Raw genomic sequence first — 19,616 nt, 5'->3', positions numbered from 1 at the left:
TGTGGGTACCCAGGTCCTACTCAGTACCCACCCGACCCGGGTAGCCGAGTTACCCGTCCCAGCCCTAGTAGATGCCAAAAAAAACTAATAGGGTTGTATACTCTCCAAGGAGATGATGATGATGATGATGATGATGATGATGATGGTCCTTTAAGGATGTATTTAATCTTGATAAGAACTGTAGACATCATCAGATTTCAATATTCTATCGGCAGTGCATTCTATAGTGCCTACTCTCTGAAGGTTGTTGTCATGTTGTCCTCCAGACTGGAGGAAAAAGAATAATTTGGCAGATATGTGTCGCTCAGGTTAACTGGTCCAAGTGACTCGTTTTGTTGAGAGTTCAGCTTGAGACTATTTGGGTGTCAGTTATTCAGGTAGTTAAGTTGACAAATAGGTTGTTGCAAGTTCTGGAGTATGTAGTGTCATTATTGAGCTATCACTGTATATGTATAGAACCGCAGTGTGACAGCATACATAATGCAATTACCATCCACAAAAATAACCGTGTTTGGTTACCCCTTGTTTAGGCGGCTTTTAGAAGAGTCAGTATTCATAACTCTGTGCTGGAATTTAATTAGAGCAGTCAGACCAGTTTTTACACATTTATGCCCTTTCTGTAATCAAATTAATGTAAACTCACATTAAAAAACAACAAATAGTTATGTATGGTTATAGATGCGAGTGAATGAGTTGGGTTTAACACCGCTTTTAACAGTATTCCAGTTATATCACGGCATGTCAGCTTGATGGGGGTGGAAAGCCTGTAGTGATGCCTAAAAGTAAGAACATAAGAACCTCACAGAGATTTCCAATTAGCCTGCCATGCGCACTTCATTAAACACAAAATAAGTCCCTGCACAATCAGCAGAACAGCTAGATCGAGAACTGCACCCATTAGATCCTCATTTAAGTTGACTGTTACAACAAGCATGGGGTACAGGGAACCCATATTGCCCCGGACACCCTGCAGGGTGTAGGAATGTCTGGTAGGGGTATGTGACATAACCAGTATACCTGGATATTGCTACACTATCCGTCCGATACAGCCACAGAAGAATTAATATGTAATTATATAAATTATATCTACTATCTTGAGGCATTTGGATGGACTGGGCTCCTATCCAAACAGCACACACTTGGTATTTACAATAACATTCCTTTTTGCTACAGGTAGTTTCATTTATCCATACTAGGCCCATGAAGATCCGGGGTAGAATAGGTCTTCAGCAACCCATGCTTGCCGTAAGATCACCTCAGGATTCAACCATGCCATCAGTCATGAAGTGTCATTGTTTTTATTTCATCGTTTGAACAGTACAAACATACTAGTATATCACAAAGATTATATTCTCCGTATTGTGAAATATTTCAATACGATTCATGTGCCTATACACCAACCCTAATGTTTGTACTAGGCCTCATTCTACCAAGCGATCGCAGAGTTATGACACTTGTAAGTCTATGTTAAAGTATGGGAGTTACAATCACCTTAGCGCTATGATCACTTTGTGGAACGGACCCCTGACTTCAAACAATCATGTACTTGTTAGTTTTCCTATCAGAGCTTCCAAAATTCATCTGTTTGCAACCCGTGAAGATCCGGGGTAGAATAGTTCTTCAGTAACCCATGCTTGCCGTAAATACCACTATGCTTGTCGTAAGAATCGACAAACGGGATCGGTTGGTCAGGCTCGCTGACTTGGTTGATGCATGTCATCAAATCCAAATTGCGTGGATCGAAGCTCATGATCTCAATCACCGGATTGTCCATTCCAGACTCGATTATTTACAGACTGCCGTCATATAACTGGAATATTGCTGAGTGCGGCATAAAACAACAAACAAACCATTGCAACAAGATCTTTTGGACAACGGATTACAGACAATTGAAAAGCGCAAACAATTTCACTTGGACCTTTCATCCATACGACCTGCAAAAATGAACACAAATACACACGGACAAATATTCAAAGTTTTAATCCATTCTTGCTTATACATTTGTTACACACATCTATAGCACTAATGTTGTGATTCATGATTTGTAGTGAAAGTCGAAAAACAGTTCCTTCTTTGAACACCTGTTACACAATGCATCATCGAAGTTACGAATTCACCATCACTGACAGAAGTGACTAAACACAACGTTCATATCAAAGTTTTACTCAGTGATTAGTATCACTGAAGGGATCTTGGTCGTAAGAGGTAGCACATACACCTACACGGTCAGAGTTCGGTCACCAGAAATATACCCTCCCCTCGGTGCCAACCAGTCCATTCTATTTGATAACCAACCAAATCGGTTTACCATTCCGCATTTTCCCAGTTATAGACAAAATGGCAGAAACACAAATGGCACACATAGAGCAGTAAGAATAAGTTGGCCATTTGTTGAAATCCTCCATTCAGGAAGTTTGCGTTAATGTTTGTTTTGATCATTTCCTCCGTCAGTGTCATAACTTTGTATAGGAACCATTGTAATTTGTGTCAAATAATCGTAAAATTATCGAGAAGATCGCCATCTTTCTCAGAAAGGAAAGTCTCGCTGAAAACAATGTTTAATTTCAGAACTTGCCCATTGTTAATACTGCGTGGTAGGGTTGATTTCTGTATACGGAGTTCTACCTCTGGTAGATTTCTGTGTACAAAACTCTACGTAGGGTAGATTTATGTACTACCTCATGCGACAAAGACATCTTCGGCATTAGTATCACAGGGGATGGAGCAGGGTTTAAAGATGGGGTAAATGTTGTGTCAACAACCACCACTCTATGTGTCCCCCTTCCCACGAGTCATCAAGTTTTTAGGGAACCACTGTGGCCTTGGTTTGTCCATTTCTATAATGTATTTTCCTTTATATTTTTGGCGTTGATCTGTTTCCTGCTGATACAACACTTGAATCTCCGCCCTGGGTGTATTGTAGTGGAAGTCGTCTCCCATGGACAGCTTCAACTCCCTCGTCTCTGCTTTCACTTTCTTGTAGCAGTTGCCTGAAACATGACCGAAAGTGGAAATTTAGCACGAGTCAATCTTATTAAATCAGATCTTAGTTCTCACTACCGCTAAACAAAGATCTGAGGACATCCCATTACGGGGCACGTCGGACTGACCTTTCACATACTTTGACCGAAAATGGACTGACTGATAAAAAAAATTGACATTAGCCAATCAGAAGGCAGCTTTCTCGATATTGCAGCAGTTGTTTCAAACTGGCGACTATGCTTTGAAACATATTTGGACAAATTCTCGATTAATAATTTGAAAACTGAACAAAACAACATTCTGGAATGGCTAATAGATGGCCTAGATTGTATGGATCTTTGTTTAGCGGTAGCAAGAAGTAAGTTCTGATTTTAATGAGATTGAGCATGAGTGAGGATGTTTTATTTCTGTTTTTAACAACATTACCTTGGCTTACTTATCTATTTTGCAGTTACAAGAGACAATATGTAAAATGCTTTGGATCAATTATTGTTAGAAAATGTCAAAAAGTTCAGCAATATTTTGTTTGATTTTTGTAGTTGGAACTTGTTTACTTTTCAAATGCATCTAGTTTGGCAAACAACATGAATCAAAACTACAATATTTCTATTTCTTGTTCTCATTTTGTGGCTCACCCATTCATTCAAATTGGAAAACCTAAAATGAAAAAAACATATCGCCTAATCAAAGTCATCTCTTACCACATATTGTGTGTTTTTCATGCCAGTGACCACATTCCAGACAAGCAGTGATATTTTTCTTAGGTATTGCAGCTTCAAACTGTTTGGTCATGCCATGTTTCCTGGTAAGTCTCTTCTCGACTGATCGTCTATTCCTTGGTACTGTAGCCCACAGCACACTGTCTAGTATAGATCCCAGGACAGACGTTGGGCTTTGTTTGGTCTGATGAGTGTCGGGTAGAGAGGGGCTGACATCAAAGGCTAGAGCACCATACATACCTGCAAATGAGATAAGAATATCTTTTATCATTACCATAAAAGGTGAGGTGAGGTGAGGTGAAATTGAGTTTAACGTGGCGTCCAAGATTATTGCACTTATATAGCGACGTGCATGTATGTGTACATGTGTTTGTGTGGCTGCTTGTACTAGTCCGGACTGATGCCGATTTATAGTGCTAGCTCACTGAGATACCATGCCGCAGTTTAACATGAATACCCCACTCAGACACAGTATACTGACTCCGAGCCAACCAGTCCTTGTTTTAGACCCTTAATGCTGAGCATCAGACAGGGTAACAACAAGTACCATCTTTGAACGTCTTTTGGTATGACACGGTCGGGATTGAACCCTGGACCTTCTGCTCTCCGGGCAGACGCTCTACCTCTAGACCACGGAGGCGGTCCATTACCATACAAGAATCTAGCTGTCTGACTGGTCAGTTGCCATCTTGTAAAACATATACAAGTTGGCTTTTCAGCCTGTACGGTTATCATGAGTTCATTTACATGTATCGTCACAAATGACTTTGGATAAGCTGACATGCACGAAAGCAGGTCACAAAATAGACGGGGCACACAAAAATATTTCAGAAAATAATTTCTTGTAACTTGTGAACATCATTACACTTGTCAATAGCAGGACCTTACAAGCGGATTGGGTGTGATTGGTTTGTATATTCACTCAGCAATATTCCAGCTATATGACGGCGGTCTGTAAAATCAAGGCTGGACCAGACAATCCAGTGATTGATATCATGAGCATCGATCCATGCAATTGGGATTGAAGACATGCTTCAACCAAGTCGGCGAGCCTGACCACCCGCTCCCATTAGTCGCTTCCTACGACAAGTATAGTCGCCTGTGAATCCCCTTTGTGGTGCACAAACCTATTCAGCTTATTAAATCCCATACACCCTGCTATTGACAGTTTTGACACTATAATCCTTAATATGAACCTGAAACTGTTTAGTACTAGAGGATAAAAGTTAGACTTCAGCAAGTTTCAAACCTTGAAATGGCATAAAGATATACATAAGGTTAGGGGAGGCGGCCTCCTCATAATGCTGATCTCCTTTCTCTCAATGTTCCAATGGAAGGGCCATTTTCCATTGATGTAGTTAAATTAAAAGTATTTTTTGTTTTGTTTACAGTATTCCAGCTGACCTAGACCTGTAAATAATCTGGTCTGGACCAGACAATCAGTTTTGATATTGTGAGCAACAATCCACACTGTAGAGATGACTCGCAACCAACAACGTCTCCCGATCCAATGAGTCTCACTAACCGATCCATTGACTCTCTGGGCCATTGAGCTATTCTAACCCTGAATTGCCAGTGATATTTTTCTGATTGACACACACAATCAAATTGTTTAGTCTTTGCCATTTATTGACTATCTTTATTGACTATCTTAGGTATTACAGCAGTCAATATAAGAATATAAATCCCTTCATTAATTGCAATAGAAAATCTTTTGGACAAGCAAAGTGCAAGAAAACATCCCCAGACCATGAACACACGTGAAAACCCACGAATTTGGGAGACACGTGTGAACTCCGCACAAAACAGAGGTGACAATTGACTTCAAAACAACATCAAAGGCTTGTGCAAACGTGAGGTATTGGAACATGTCGGTTTTCTATTCTCACCGGGAGGTTGATTGCGAAATAGCCATTGTAATATTAATTGTTTTGAATGCTGCAGTCTTGCTAAAACTCGAGTCATGCTCGTGGTCGTCGCCATTTTGATTGCCGACAACCGCTCAAGTAAAATTAACGCTGATTGGATGAGAAAAGAATTTCGTCCAATCAAGACCGCTGTTACATATGATACAGTCGTAGACAACCCAAGCATCAAGCATCATGACGGAGAGATATAGCTTTTCGTTGACCACTTTCAGGTAGATATTGGCTTGCTTTAATAGATAAATAACAAATATATATTGTCATGTTGCTATAGAACAATTATCAAACATTTAAAAAAGTATTACAGAAGAAGGCAATCTTTCCCCCGTTTACAAGGAGCACCATATCATTTCCCTCATTTAGCCTAGTACATCTGAAGACTAAGTTTTACTGAATACCCTAACAGAAATATATCAAATACCAATCAACAATGCATGTTATGGTGCTGCTGTTATTCCAAATGAATGATACTAGATGATTTAAGAGGTTTCCTGAATATGGTAATCTTTATGAGAAACTGGATGCCAGCATGGCCTTTGTAAAAAAATTAGACATCCATTTTTCGCCAAGTCATTCAAATGCTTTGGCACTGTCAGTAAAAGAATATATAGAACTCTCATCAATGGTAAAACTATCTCTTATAGTCACTAGTTCTTTTGATGTATAAATTTGGAGAGAGAACTTTCCAAATGTTAGTATTGCTATTACAATAATACTCTAGGGATAGACATGGTCACTTGGCCATTTGTCAGAGACTTATAAATATCTAGAGGGACAGTAGGCCTAGTGGTTTTCTGAGAAACTAGTTATATTAATTTATTACCGGTACCTGAAACACTAGTCTGAAATGAACTGCGGACTAGTTGGATATTACCAATGGTGTCTTCCCGTGATACCGTACACCTATGTATCACACTATGTACTGTATGCTACCCAGTTGTAATCTCTTGCTTGATACAGACACAAGACATGTATTGAAATGTCAGATTGAAACATGATTGTAACATGTTTAACAGTTAAATTAATTAGTATTTAAAAGTGATTGTTCAGAAAGTCATTGTAACGTTATTTCCATATTAATGATGTTAACTGTAACAATTTTGATAATGCAGTCATGTTTATTAAAACATGACAATTGATAGATGTAGGTGTGATGTTTTAGCAAATTGATAAGGATGAGAACATTTTCCATTTCTGACCATGCTAACATGTAATAACATTCCTTTGAGAATATCAATTAGTGTTGTCATGCCACTCAACAAGGTTATGATACATACACGCTGTACTTTAAAAAATGGTTAACAGTCACTTAAACTTGCAACTACAAGCAGTAACTGACCTGTTGTAAAAAAACACAGGCATCAATTCACTTGTTGGAATTGTTTGACCGACACAGCCAAGTGTTGGAGGGTTTTATTTTTGTTTTATTATTACGTGCTGAAGATGTTCATATTTAGACATCAATGGTAGATTATCTTAACACGTCTTTTATCATGTTTATGAAGTACTTCCAATGTAAAATATTGTTCAGTGAACACAAAACCATACCAGCAGATGTAAATGTGCAGATGGATTTGTAATTCCAGTCACAAACAGTGTATCAAATTATAATAATGACTGGGGGAAATTTGTTTTGGAAATGGAACAATTAAATACTTTCTACTGCACTGACATGAATCAGCAAAGATTGTTTCGAAGAATCAGGCGTCCTACACCTTGATCAGTGAATCGATGCTCATGATATCAATCACTGGATTGTCTGGTCCATGCTTGATTATTTACAGACCGCCGTCATATAGCTGGAATATTGCTGAGTGCGGGATAAAACAACAAACAAACACCTTGATCAACTGTGAACATTAATAATATTGTTTATTTGTGCTGTCAGTGTCTATATCATGCTTCTTAGCATGTAATTCATGTCATCTTTCTTCACAATGTGATTCCATGCCAGAATGGGTCCCAACTACCCCCCGTCATTTGTCACACCATAACAAGGAGGAGCCTTAACTTCTTTTATGAATTGATATTGCAATTGTTATCACAGATTTTGACTGTAATTACATTGAGACTGCTGCTATAAAATAAGCTGGTCATGTTCATTGCAGCCCCTCTGGGAAGCTGGTACAGATTGAGTATGCCTTGGCTGCAGTAGGAGCAGGTGCCCCCTCTGTCGGCATCAAAGGTGAGTTTAAACATGTACTTAACAATGTATTTCACTATAGTTCAAGAATGTGAAACCAAATTTCTCCTCACCTTAGTTAATAATGTGTTAGGATTTAAACTTTTCAGTTACAGTTACGCCATTTACAGCAAGACTGGGTTGCTGAAGACCTATTCTACTCCAGATCTTCACTGGTACTTTATACATCCGTATAATGTAGACATTACTTATATCTCTGGAGACTTATATATACTTTTATATAATATTTACTGCTTGTAATATGCCATGATATGTTCGTGGACTTTTCACTCTTCCAAACGTCCAAAATGCATGATTGGCGTGATCATAATTATGAAACTCAAAACAACCTTCACTTTCAGTCCAATTAGCCATCAAATGACTCACTGAGAAACATCATCTTATTACATAAGACCTGTGAAGATCCAGGTAGAGAATAGGTCTTCAGCAACCCATGCTTGCTGTAAGAGGCGACTGACACGATTATTTACAGACAGCTTTTAGGCTATCATATAGCTTGAATATTGCTGAGTTCAGTGTTAAACAACAAACAAAACCTATTTCATAAACCATACAGACGTTAGCTGACTAACTCAAAACATTTGACTACAACATTTATGGTATTTAACCTTGGACAAGATACGACAAAACCACTTGAACACAGGCAATGTAGATGTCTATGTGATCATTCTGTCATATGATTTGTCCACTTTAAAGGTCAAGGTCACTACATATGAATAAGTAAACAAACAACTTATGACCCCAGTAGCTTCAGTTTTTGTGATATGATATTCCCCTAAGTACAAAGGATGTCATTCTCGTGAACATTCACAAACTTATAACACAAATCATATATATTCTTCAGCTGGAGATCACCAATGCTAATTCACGGAACAAGGTTTTTTCAGTTTGAGATATGCCATGTATCTTTTGTAGCAACAAATGGGGTTGTCCTGGCAACAGAGAAGAAACAAAAATCTGTGCTTTATGATGAACACAGCATCAACAAGGTTGAATCCATCACAAAGAATATTGGCATGGTTTACAGTGGAATGGGACCGGACTACAGGTATTGTGATATACAAAGTAACAGGGGTGAAATGATACAGCAAGGTCACGATGCCATACGTATCATGATACATAGGTCACGATATGAAAACATACCACAATACTAAACTTTATGTCAAATCGCATGCAAACTTCTTGACAATAAATATTTCAGAGCAAGTTCAAAAGGAAAAGCTAGCTGTAGACACATGTTCATAGCCGCTATTTTTAGTAGTGAACTTGAAACGCTAATTACAACACAATTTGCGATATATGACAGACAAAAACATCAATAATCATTACACGAGTAGTAAGTAATTTATTTAAGCAAGTGTATCATCTTGTATCGATTCAGAAAAAAATGAATCATGTATCTTGTATCATATTGTCACATGAAAACTTGTGATGCACTGGTGCACCAATGTATCATTTCAACCCTACAAAGTAGGCCTTAGGGTCTTGTGCTAGGATAATTTTAATAATTAGAACTGATTGACCAGGTGGGGGCATGGGTGGTACAGTTATCTGTAGTGCAGCAAGTTGTGCCTCTTAGGGCAAACCGGGGCGGTCGGGTAGCCTAGTGGTTAAAGCGTTCGCTCGTCACGCCGAAGACCCGGGTTCGATTCCCGACATGGGTACATTGTGTGAAGCCCATTTCTGTTGCCCCCGCCGTGATATTGCTGGAATATTGCTAAAAGCGGCGTAAAACCATACTCACTCACTCACTCACTTAGGGCAAACCGGGAACCTATGATCGTGGGTTGAATCCATGTTCATCCTGGTTATGTTTCTAGGTTTGTCAGCACCACACCCATGGTCATGGGTTTCATTAAAGTGGTAAAAGTCTAAGACCTGCGTCATTTTAGGCTTTCCTGCCACATCAACCTGACACATCATGATATAACTGACATACTGTTCAAATTGGTGTAAAACCCAACACACTCACCCTTGCAGATCAGGTGGTAGAATATTTGCAAGTATTTTTATCTGTTTCGGTATTGGTACTTTCGTGCAATCCAGTTACATACAACCAAATGATAAGTGTTTTTGTTATTGATGTTGAAACCAAAAATGTGATAATAGACAAAAGCCTGTTATGGCAGTATCACTTTATGTATCATGAAAAGCATTGTATCAGTGCCTATCAGACAGTTTCAGCTGTTACACTTTGATTTGTAGAACATGATGCAGCACCTACTGGTGATTGTTAGGAAATTATTTTATTAAAACCAAGAAAGTTTCCTTGCCCAACTGATAATTTACAAAACGCAGTCCTTATGGCAAAGTTAGCAAGTTTTGAGTAGTGATAAACGGAGCAGTAACCTGTCGGTTTCATATCTTAAAGGACTGCCTCCTTGGTCTCATGGTAGAGCGTCCGCCCAGAGAGTGGAAGGTCCAGGGTTCAATCCCCGGCCTTGTCATTCCTAGAGGCATTTAAAAATGGTACTTGTTAATACCCTGTCTGGCGCTCAGCATTAAGGGGCTAATACAAGGACTGGTTGGCTCAGAGTCAGTATACTGTCACGATTGGGGTATCCTTGTTAAACTGTGCCATGGTATCTCAGTGGGCTAGCACTATTAAATCGGCATTAGCCCGGACTAGTACAATCAGCCACCCACCCACGTGCATGCACATCACTATGTAAGTGCAATAATCTTGGACTCGACAATAAACCCTATTTCACTTCACCTCGTATTTTAAGGTAATGTTTTTAATATTTGAACTGTCCAGAGTACTCGTGCGAAGAGCGCGGAAGTTGGCCCAGCAGTACTACCTAACCTACCAGGAACAGATCCCCACCGCCCAGCTGGTGCAGAGAGTAGCCACAGTCATGCAGGAATTCACACAGTCGGGGTAATGCTCGCAGAGTTGTAGTTCTGTACTTCAGTACAGTGACACCTGAATTTCACTGATCCTTTTAAAATTGTCAGCATTTAATAGTTCTTCACTTTAACAAATCAAGATTACAGAATCATGTTGCTCTGAATATGAATTTTCAAGATACAATTATCTACATACACACATTTCCAGCAATATTGTTGAGAAGGCAGGACTATCAAACTTGGTCCAGAAAAACGAGGAGTCACTGTACAAAGACAGAGATAAAAGATTAAATTGAATGCCCTGTCTGGAAGTTGCTCTCATTTTCATTCCTGTTTCATTCTCTTGGCATTCTGTCTGAATTATGGGGATGTCGGGTAGCCTAGTGGTTAAAGCATTCGCTCATCACATGGAAGACCCGGGTTCGATTCACCACATGGGTACAATGTGTGAAGCCCATTTCTGGTGTCCCCCGCCATGGTATTGCTGAAATATTGCTAAAAGCGGTGTAAAACCATACTCAATCACTGTCTGAATCGTAACTGTCACGTCTTCCCCTTTTCCTGCACTTTGATGTAACATCCCAAATGAGGTTGTATTGTGTACTACGACTGTCATTATTGTGATTCACTTCCGATTTTATCACAATGCTATTAAGTGCATCTTAACCGCTGCAAGCTTAATTCTAAAAACAAATAAAGTAATTACAAGTTATCCAAATGTTAAGGTACAATTATTTACTGTAAATGTTTGATGTCATCCCATTGTTTTACATGGCAGTGTTTGATGGAGGATTTGTTTGACTGAAGGTAGTGTTTTCAGTTGTATTCTATTTCCTCATCAGTGGTGTGCGTCCATTTGGAGTTTCTCTGCTGATCGCTGGCTGGGATGAAGATGAGGAGAAACCTTACCTCTACCAGTGTGACCCCTCTGTAAGTACGACCTTGCCTCTACCAGTGTGACCCCTCTGTAAGTACGACCTTGCCTCTACCAGTGTGACCCCTCTGTAAGTATCTGTAAGTATGACCTTACCTCTACCAGTGTGACCCCTCTGTAAGTATGACCTTGCCCCTACCAGTGTGACCCCTCTGTAAGTACGACCTTGCCTCTACCATTTGACCTCTGTGTAAGTATGACCTTGCCCCTACCAGTGTGACCCCTCTGTAAGTACGACCTTGCCCCTACCAGTGTGACCCCTCTGTAAGTACGACCTTGCCCCTACCAGTGTGACCCCTCTGTAAGTACGACCTTGCCCCTACCAGTGTGACCCCTCTGTAAGTACGACCTTGCCCCTACCAGTGTGAACTCTCTGTAAGTACGACCTTACCTCTACCAGTTGACCTCTGTGTAAGTATGACCTTGCCCCTACCAGTGTGACCCCTCTGTAAGTACGACCTTGCCCCTACCAGTGTGACCCCTCTGTAAGTACGACCTTGCCCCTACCAGTGTGACCCCTCTGTAAGTACGACCTTGCCCCTACCAGTGTGACCCCTATGTAAGTACGACCTTACCTCTACCAGTTGACCTCTGTGTAAGTACGACCTTGCCCCTACCTGTGTGACCCCTCTGTAAGTACGACCTTGCCTCTACCAGTGTGACCCCTCTGTAAGTACGACCTTGCCTGTACCAGTGTGACCTATCTGTAAGTATGACCTTGCCCCTACCAGTGTGACCCCTCTGTAAGTACGACCCTGCCTCTACCAGTGTGACCTCTCTGTAAGTACGACCTTGCCTCTACCAGTGTGACCCCTCTGTAAGTATGACCTTGCCTCTACCAGTGTGACCCCTCTGTAAGTAAAACCTTGCCCCTACCAGTGTGACCCCTCTGTAAGTACGACCTTGCCCCTACCAGTGTGAACTCTCTGTAAGTATGACCTTGCCTCTACCAGTGTGACCCCTCTGTAAGTATGACGTTACCTCTACCAGTGTGACCCCTCTGTAAGTACGACCCTGCCTCTACCAGTGTGACCCCTCTGTAAGTATGGCCTTACATCTACCAGTGTGACCCCACTGTAAGTATGACCTTGCCCCTGAAAAATATAGTGATGATTACAAACATTTTTGAGAAAACATTCAAACTGCTGACCTGTTGAAGTACTAGGCAGACTGAGAGTCATGCTGATGTCTTGTAAAACTTACATTTAGACATGTTTAGGATTCCTGTGTAAAGCTGAACTATGTGGAAAGTCTCTGTGTTAATGTTCCAGGGAGCTTACTTTGCATGGAAGGCCACAGCTATGGGCAAGAATCAGATCAATGGAAAAACATTCCTTGAGAAGAGGTAAGTTCTTGTGCTTCATGTCTCACTGAGTGTACCATAGGTATTGGTATTCAAAAAAGGGAGATAATAATTGTAACAAAAATTAAAAGTTAAATAATAATTGACCACTGCCACTGAAAACAGTAAAGATCCTGCGCTGTAAACAGAATTAGCATTTATTTTTTGCCCCACTTAATCGACTGACCTAAACACTCATCTGCGAATAACCATTCGTCTGAATTTCAAGTCAAGTAAAATCGTTTGGTCTAGCAAGATCAGCTAAAACATCCATATAAATAGCACTAAAATAAGGCTGTGGACTGAAATTTTGACACAGACTGACTTTAATTGACCCTCTCATAACTAATTGGTTAGAAAATATCCGCAAATCATACAATATTGAAAGTGTAGCCTTAGTAGACTTTTAGGCTTGGTTATTCATTTTCAAGATTGCTTTTTCATGTGAGACATAACCAGCATTGAGGATGAGAGTTTATTTTGTTCAACTCAAGAATTGATGGTATTTGTGTTTTGTCTTTAGATACAGTGAAAGTCTGGAGTTAGAGGATGCCGTTCACACCTCCATCCTGACTCTGAAGGAGAGCTTTGAAGGACAGATGACGGAAGACAATATAGAGATTGGGATCTGTAACAAGGATGGGTTCCATCGTCTCTCGCCCTCAGAGATCAAGGACTACCTAGCCTCCGTCTCCTAACTTGCATTGTATATTATACCATGTTCTCATTTTGTAATGTGATAGACACGAAACACTTGCTATCATTGTCACTCAGCATCTGTGTAATAAATTTATGGATAACTCACAGTGGTGGTTTTTCTTTTGCTACCTTTGGCATGTCAACTGTCATCAAGCAGACAGGCTGTTACACTGTCCAGTTAGAATTTCACACTTTGTGTGAAATAGGGCAGTTGTGGCACAAGCAGGAAGAAACATGGACACAATTTATTCATAAGTTTTTGGAATGGGATCAAATGGGCTGTGACCTGAGGAACTGAATATTTGAGTGTTGAATCTTTTACCCATGCCTTGAACCAATGGTTGTAGATGCAAAAAGCAATCTTAGCACTAAGGTGATCTAAAGTCACATACTTTAACATCGGCTTACGATAGTCATAGCACTGAGATAGCTTTGAGGAACTTTGATCTGTCAGCATACCAATGCTTGTTGGTTTCACCAAAATGAAAGGCCAAAAATGAAGCTACACAATACATGTTCAATGTTTTTGCATGATTGTACCCAGTTCACTCTTTTACAAGAGACCTGGGGCACATTCTACAAAGCAATCTTGGTGCTAAGACTTCCGTAAGTCTATGTTAAGTATGGGAGTTACGATCGCCTTGTGGAACAGGGCCCTGCACATATACAAGAAACACGGGAATCTGAATTTCTTATTAAAGTAATAAAACTGTCTGCCTTTTTACTGAGAGAGAGTTTGATTTAAAAAGAAATTTATATTCAATCAAAACACCATAATTTTCTTTTCTTCATGGACACTATTGTCACTAATACAATAAACCAGCAGGTAGAATCTCACAGTCTGAAGTGAAGGAGCAGTCCCATCTGGTGAAGGAAGACACAGGCCATACTCTTTGGAAGAAAATTTATTTCTGCATGATTTATACACAATTTAGTTAAAAGAATTACAATAAACAGTTGTTCATTATGCACACACAATCTAATTTCTGTACAGACCAATATACCTTTATAGCCGGTAAAATATGTAACAGTAAGGCTAAAAACAATAATAGTCTTGGTTCTCAGGCACTGCCCGAATCAAAGTTTGCCACACATTTCGTTTTTATTTCCATTTTTAAAAAAACAACTTAAGTATTCATCAAGTATTTTACTCATCAACAAATACATTTATGTAGGGAGGCCCTTTGCCAGGTTGATTGTACACAGTTGTTTATTGATTACAAAACTGTTTATTGGCTACATACTAGTTTGAACACCCCTCTCCCTCCCCCCCCCCCTCTCTAAAAAAAACAACTAAAAAGTAAAAGACACCGCCCGCACCATATTTTCAAAACCCATTGCCTGAGAACCAATTCTTTTATTTTTTAAGCCTAATGCAAACTCATCGTGGAAAGTTCTCAACTGCTTGAAGCCATGCAATAGATCACCCCACACTGGCTTCAACAGGAGATAATGCATGGGTGAGATCAAGCAAAACAAATTGCATCAAAATCCTTTGCAGACCATTGTGACATCATTAGTTACCATGACATCACAATAAAATGACATCACTGATCTCTCACCGAGCTGGTTAGCTGTGCTTATTCAATCCCAAGACAGCTTACTACTGTTTACAAACTAAAAAAATTGGAAGAATGATTTTGGATGATAAACCGAATCTTAACCCTGTGTTTTTTTATGCCACATATATCAACATTCATCGATAAATGTTAAAGATTCATCAGTAAGCCTCGGGAGTGGCAAGGTTTTAATCAGCTTTTGTTGATGTATTTGACCTCAAAAGACACTCAGGTGAGATCCTCTATTTAACACCCAAAAGCATCACAAACCAATACAGTGAGATTGAACAATAGAAAATGCATCTCACAAGTTCCTCAATATCCTGGGTAAGTGGAGATATATTGATCAAATACTGAAATAATGCACATACAAAAGTAGAAATCATTAAAAAATGTGGAATACACTTGGATGATGTGAAATTAAAGCTTTCTCAAATAATTTAATACAACATAAGGAAATGAGTATGAGCTAAATTGTGTAAGAGACGTGTGCGATAATTAAAGAAAATTGCAAGGGGACTATAGATCTGATTAAAAAAATCCATTACAACACCAATCCCAGAGGAATTTTGAAAATAAAACTTAATTCCGTTTGCAGCAAAAGCCTAACGTTACTTGTATTTCTCAAATGCAACGTAAATTTTGAGCTTTCGTGACAGATTCCTTGATGTCTTGAACATTTTCTTAGAATAAACTAGTTCTGTACTAGTTCAAAGTTACTGTTCTCAGGTAATGGCTTGAATCTGTTCCTGACCGCCTTGGTGCTACTTGTGATGTATGTGAAGCTAACGACTCGGTTTTAATTGGTGCAGCATGTCACATGTGGTCACCTGCAGTACAATGAGCCCCGAAACTGTACTCCAACCAATACATGTAATACAACGTGTCTCTTGAGCGACCTTGACATTCAAACAGAAGTTTAAGCTGTACAGCTCATGGACATTAAAAGTAAAGCAGAAAGTTTGTTTTCGCAAACTATTCACTTCTATTTAATGATATTGTAGAACTCAGATATGGCATAGCTCCAGATATAAGACTAGTGACAATACCGTTTAGGATAGAAAGGTAGTTGCTTTGCCTTGCCATTTTGACCAATATCCCCCCAAAATACTGTCACTCGTCCTCTTAAAATGGGTAAAATATGCTTTCATGCAGGTATGTAATTAAGCTATTAAGCTGATCCATGAATTCTTATGACCTGATAAAATGGTTTGTCGTTGTATACTGACATTAGGGGAGTGAGGGGTTCATTGCCACTTAGAAAAATATATCAGTTGTGTCATGGCGAGCCAGATTAATGTCAGAGAAAAGTCGAAAGTGATGCAGGTCTTAGACTAAAGACTTTGATGAAACATTCAGAACTGGCATCGTGACAAGAAACCAAACAGTAATTGTGGTACATCAGGATTTAACATTATACCAGCGGATCCTGCCACCAAAGGGACACAACTCTGGGAAGCACCTTAGACCATTGGAACACTTCCCCAGTCTATGTAGACGACAAATGTCGAATACATGTAATATATATACGTGTGATTACTGTACAAGCCTCCCACATATCACTCCAATGACTGGAGTAGTATTATCACTGTAAAATGTCATTAAATGAATTGTGAGCATGTACAAATGATAAGCTTATTACAGGAGTGTTCAATTAGTATGCCCTATTTGCCCGACCCATGAAAATAAAGTGTCAGGCAAGTGGGAAAATGTAACTTAGTTGCCCTCGGCAAGTAGGATTGAGTGAGTGAGTCTGGTTTTACGCTGCTCTTAGCAATATTCAAGCAATATCACGGCAGGGGACACCAGAAATGGGTTTCACACATTGTACCCATGTGGGGAACTGAACCCGGACTTCTTGGTGACGAGCGAATACTTTAACCACTAGACTACCCCACAGCCCTTGGCAAGTTTGAAAATCAGCTGTATTTTCTTGAAACTAAGAAGATGTGTCGTGTGTTTGTCAACTGCAGATGAAGTACCTCACTCGTCATTTTTCTATTAAGCAAGTTAAGGAGAATCTTTAAGTATACTTGCCCTAGGGCAGGTAGGAAATTTTGTCAGTTGAACACCCATGCAGTTAGTATGTGAAACACAGATTTTGACCATCACATATACAAGTACAGCACTCAAATGAAACATTTATGAAAGTCAGTCAGTCAGTCAGTCAGTATGAATCCACTGTAATCTTCCAAACCTGATCACAATAACACTTTGCAGTTGGGAAAATTAATGTATATAAACGACATGAGATTACGTGGTTGATAAATGACTGAATTGTATCACTCGAGGAAACATGAGTTTTGTTGATGGTGATCCTCATACCATGCATACCTTTCTAGAACCAGGGCTGTGTCCTCCTAGGACAGACTGTAGAATTGGTATTTTCCTTCCTAGGGACAAACAGTAACTACTTCAGAGTGAAGTACTGCCAGAACACAGTATTGGACAACTGAATACTGCCCAGATGACAGTATTGGAATACTGAATACTGCACAGGACACGGTATTGGAATACTGAATACTGCACAGAACACAGTATTGGAATACTGAATACTGCACAGAACACAGTATTGGAATACTGAATACTGCACAGAACACAGTACTGGAATAGTGAATACTGCACAGAACACAGTATTGTAATACTGAATACTGCATGAAACACAGTATTGGAATACTGGCTACTTGTACTGTATTGCAACCTTGGTATCAAGATAAGTACGCCTGTCATCAGTATATGAAAAAATACAGCCTGACTGTATCCGCCTTAACACGTTTCACCGACTGAATCACTGACACATGATACACAGCCCGATGTTGTATCATCAATTGGTAACATGAACCATTTTCATGTTGAATGATTTGTTTGAATTACAAGATAAAATATTTGGTGCCAGGCCACGTGGCACAGCCTGCCTCCGGTAGCACACAATGTTAAATAATGGACATAACCAGGGCTAGTCCTCCAGTCTAGTCCTCCAAGCTAGTCCTCTAGGCTAGTCCTCCAGGCTAGTCCTCCAGGGCTAGTTCTCCAGGCTAGTCCTCTAGGCTAGTCCTCCAGGGCTTGTCCTCCAGGCTAGTTCTCCAGGCTAGTCCTCTAGGCTAGTCCTCCAGGGCTAGTCCTCCAGGCTAGTCTTCTAGGCTAGTCCTCCAGGGCTAGTTCTCAAGGCTAGTCCTCCAGGGCTAGTCCTCCAGGCTAGTCCTCCATCATCAGGTTTTTGTTGTTGAATATGTTGTCTGGGTCCATGTACTCCTTCACGGCTCTCAGAGTTCCAACACCAACCTCACTCACGGTCTCCTTCAGCCAGCGTTTCCGCAGTTTACCAACTGTCAACAGAATAGTAAAACTTCCATCATGTCAGGCATCAGATTATTGTACTTATATAGCAAAGTGCAAGCATTTGTAGGTGTTCATGTGTGTGTATGTGCGTCTGCTTGTACTGATATGGACTTATGCAGGTTTTATAGTGCTAGCCACTGAGATACCATGCCGCAGTTTGACATGGATACTCCACTCAGACACAGTATAATACCGAGTGCCAGGCAAGGTAACAACAAGTACCATTTTTTAACATCTTTTGGCATGACAAAAGCTAGGGATCAAAACACCAAACATTAGCTCTCTGGGCAGACACACTGTCCACTAGACCACGGAAGCAGTTTGTGTGTCATTAGAGTGAGTGAGTGAGTTAGGTTTAACGCCGCTTTTAACATTATTCCAGTTACATCGCGGCGTGTCAGCTTAATGTGGGAGGAAAGCCCGAAGTGATGCAGGTCTCAGACGTTTACCACTTCGGTGAAACCCACGAGCACGTGTATGGTGCTGACAAACCTAGAAACATAATCGGGGCAAACCGTGATTCGAACCCACAATCATAGGTTTCTGGCGTGCCCAAGGGACGCAACTCTGCACAGCAAATCGCGGCGCCTTAGACGACTGGGCCACCCGTGCCCCCGTGTGTCATTAGAACAGACCAACTTGTTTTACTGTGTTAAAGACAAGCCTACTCCAAAGTATGGAAACACAACAACAGTACCTCAAAATGTGATGATGATATGAGTGAGTGAGTGAGGTTATACAATGCTTTTAGCAATATTCCAGCAAAATCATGGCAGGGGACACCAGAAATGGGCTTCACATTTTACCCATATCGGGATTTGAACCCGTGTCTTCGGCGTGACAAGCTAACACTTTAACCACTAGGCTACCCGACCGCCCCCAATGATGATATGAGCATATGTATACCGTATATGACCATACTCAAAGTGCCCAACAGCAGCAACCTCGGCAGTTTGGTTATAACAAACTGGTTGGAATCATTCATTAAGTTGAAAAAGTAAAGAGTGAGTGAGTGAGTGAGTTTAGTTTAACGCCGCTTTTAACAGTATTCCAGTTACATCACA

General features: G+C 40.2%; 3 protein-coding genes across 3 annotated transcripts in view; 1 reads left to right on the top strand and 2 right to left on the bottom strand.

Moving 5' to 3' along the window:
* Positions 1-1,964: 1,964 nt before the first annotated feature.
* LOC124114410 (39S ribosomal protein L32, mitochondrial-like) lies at positions 1,965-5,707 on the bottom strand. The gene is made up of 3 exons (XM_046474968.2): positions 5,591-5,707; positions 3,684-3,941; positions 1,965-2,990 (listed from the first exon to the last, which is right to left on the bottom strand). The coding sequence occupies exons 1-3, from the start codon at positions 5,682-5,684 to the stop codon at positions 2,770-2,772; spliced, it is 573 nt and encodes a 190-aa protein (XP_046330924.2). The 5' UTR covers positions 5,685-5,707; the 3' UTR covers positions 1,965-2,769.
* Positions 5,708-5,717: 10 nt separating this feature from the next.
* On the top strand, positions 5,718-13,761 carry LOC124114420 (proteasome subunit alpha type-2). The gene is made up of 7 exons (XM_046474980.2): positions 5,718-5,841; positions 7,735-7,811; positions 8,745-8,877; positions 10,588-10,710; positions 11,522-11,609; positions 12,885-12,958; positions 13,479-13,761. Exons 1-7 carry the CDS (start codon positions 5,804-5,806, stop codon positions 13,651-13,653), a joined length of 708 nt encoding a protein of 235 aa, XP_046330936.1. The 5' UTR covers positions 5,718-5,803; the 3' UTR covers positions 13,654-13,761.
* Positions 13,762-15,301: 1,540 nt separating this feature from the next.
* Positions 15,302-19,616, bottom strand: part of LOC124114430 (alkyldihydroxyacetonephosphate synthase, peroxisomal-like) — a 36,356-nt gene continuing 32,041 nt past the window's right edge. Inside the window, exon 20 of the mRNA XM_046474990.2 lies at positions 15,302-18,539. Within this exon, the coding sequence (XP_046330946.2) occupies positions 18,409-18,539 (131 nt within the window). The 3' untranslated portion in view covers positions 15,302-18,408. The remainder of the gene's footprint in view (positions 18,540-19,616) is intronic.

The sequence above is a fragment of the Haliotis rufescens genome, unplaced genomic scaffold (genome assembly GCF_023055435.1).
Source record: "Haliotis rufescens isolate VD_foot unplaced genomic scaffold, xgHalRufe1.0.p SCAF_4, whole genome shotgun sequence".
NCBI classification, from domain to species: domain Eukaryota; kingdom Metazoa; phylum Mollusca; class Gastropoda; order Lepetellida; family Haliotidae; genus Haliotis; species Haliotis rufescens.
This window is presented reverse-complemented; position numbering and strand designations above follow the sequence as displayed.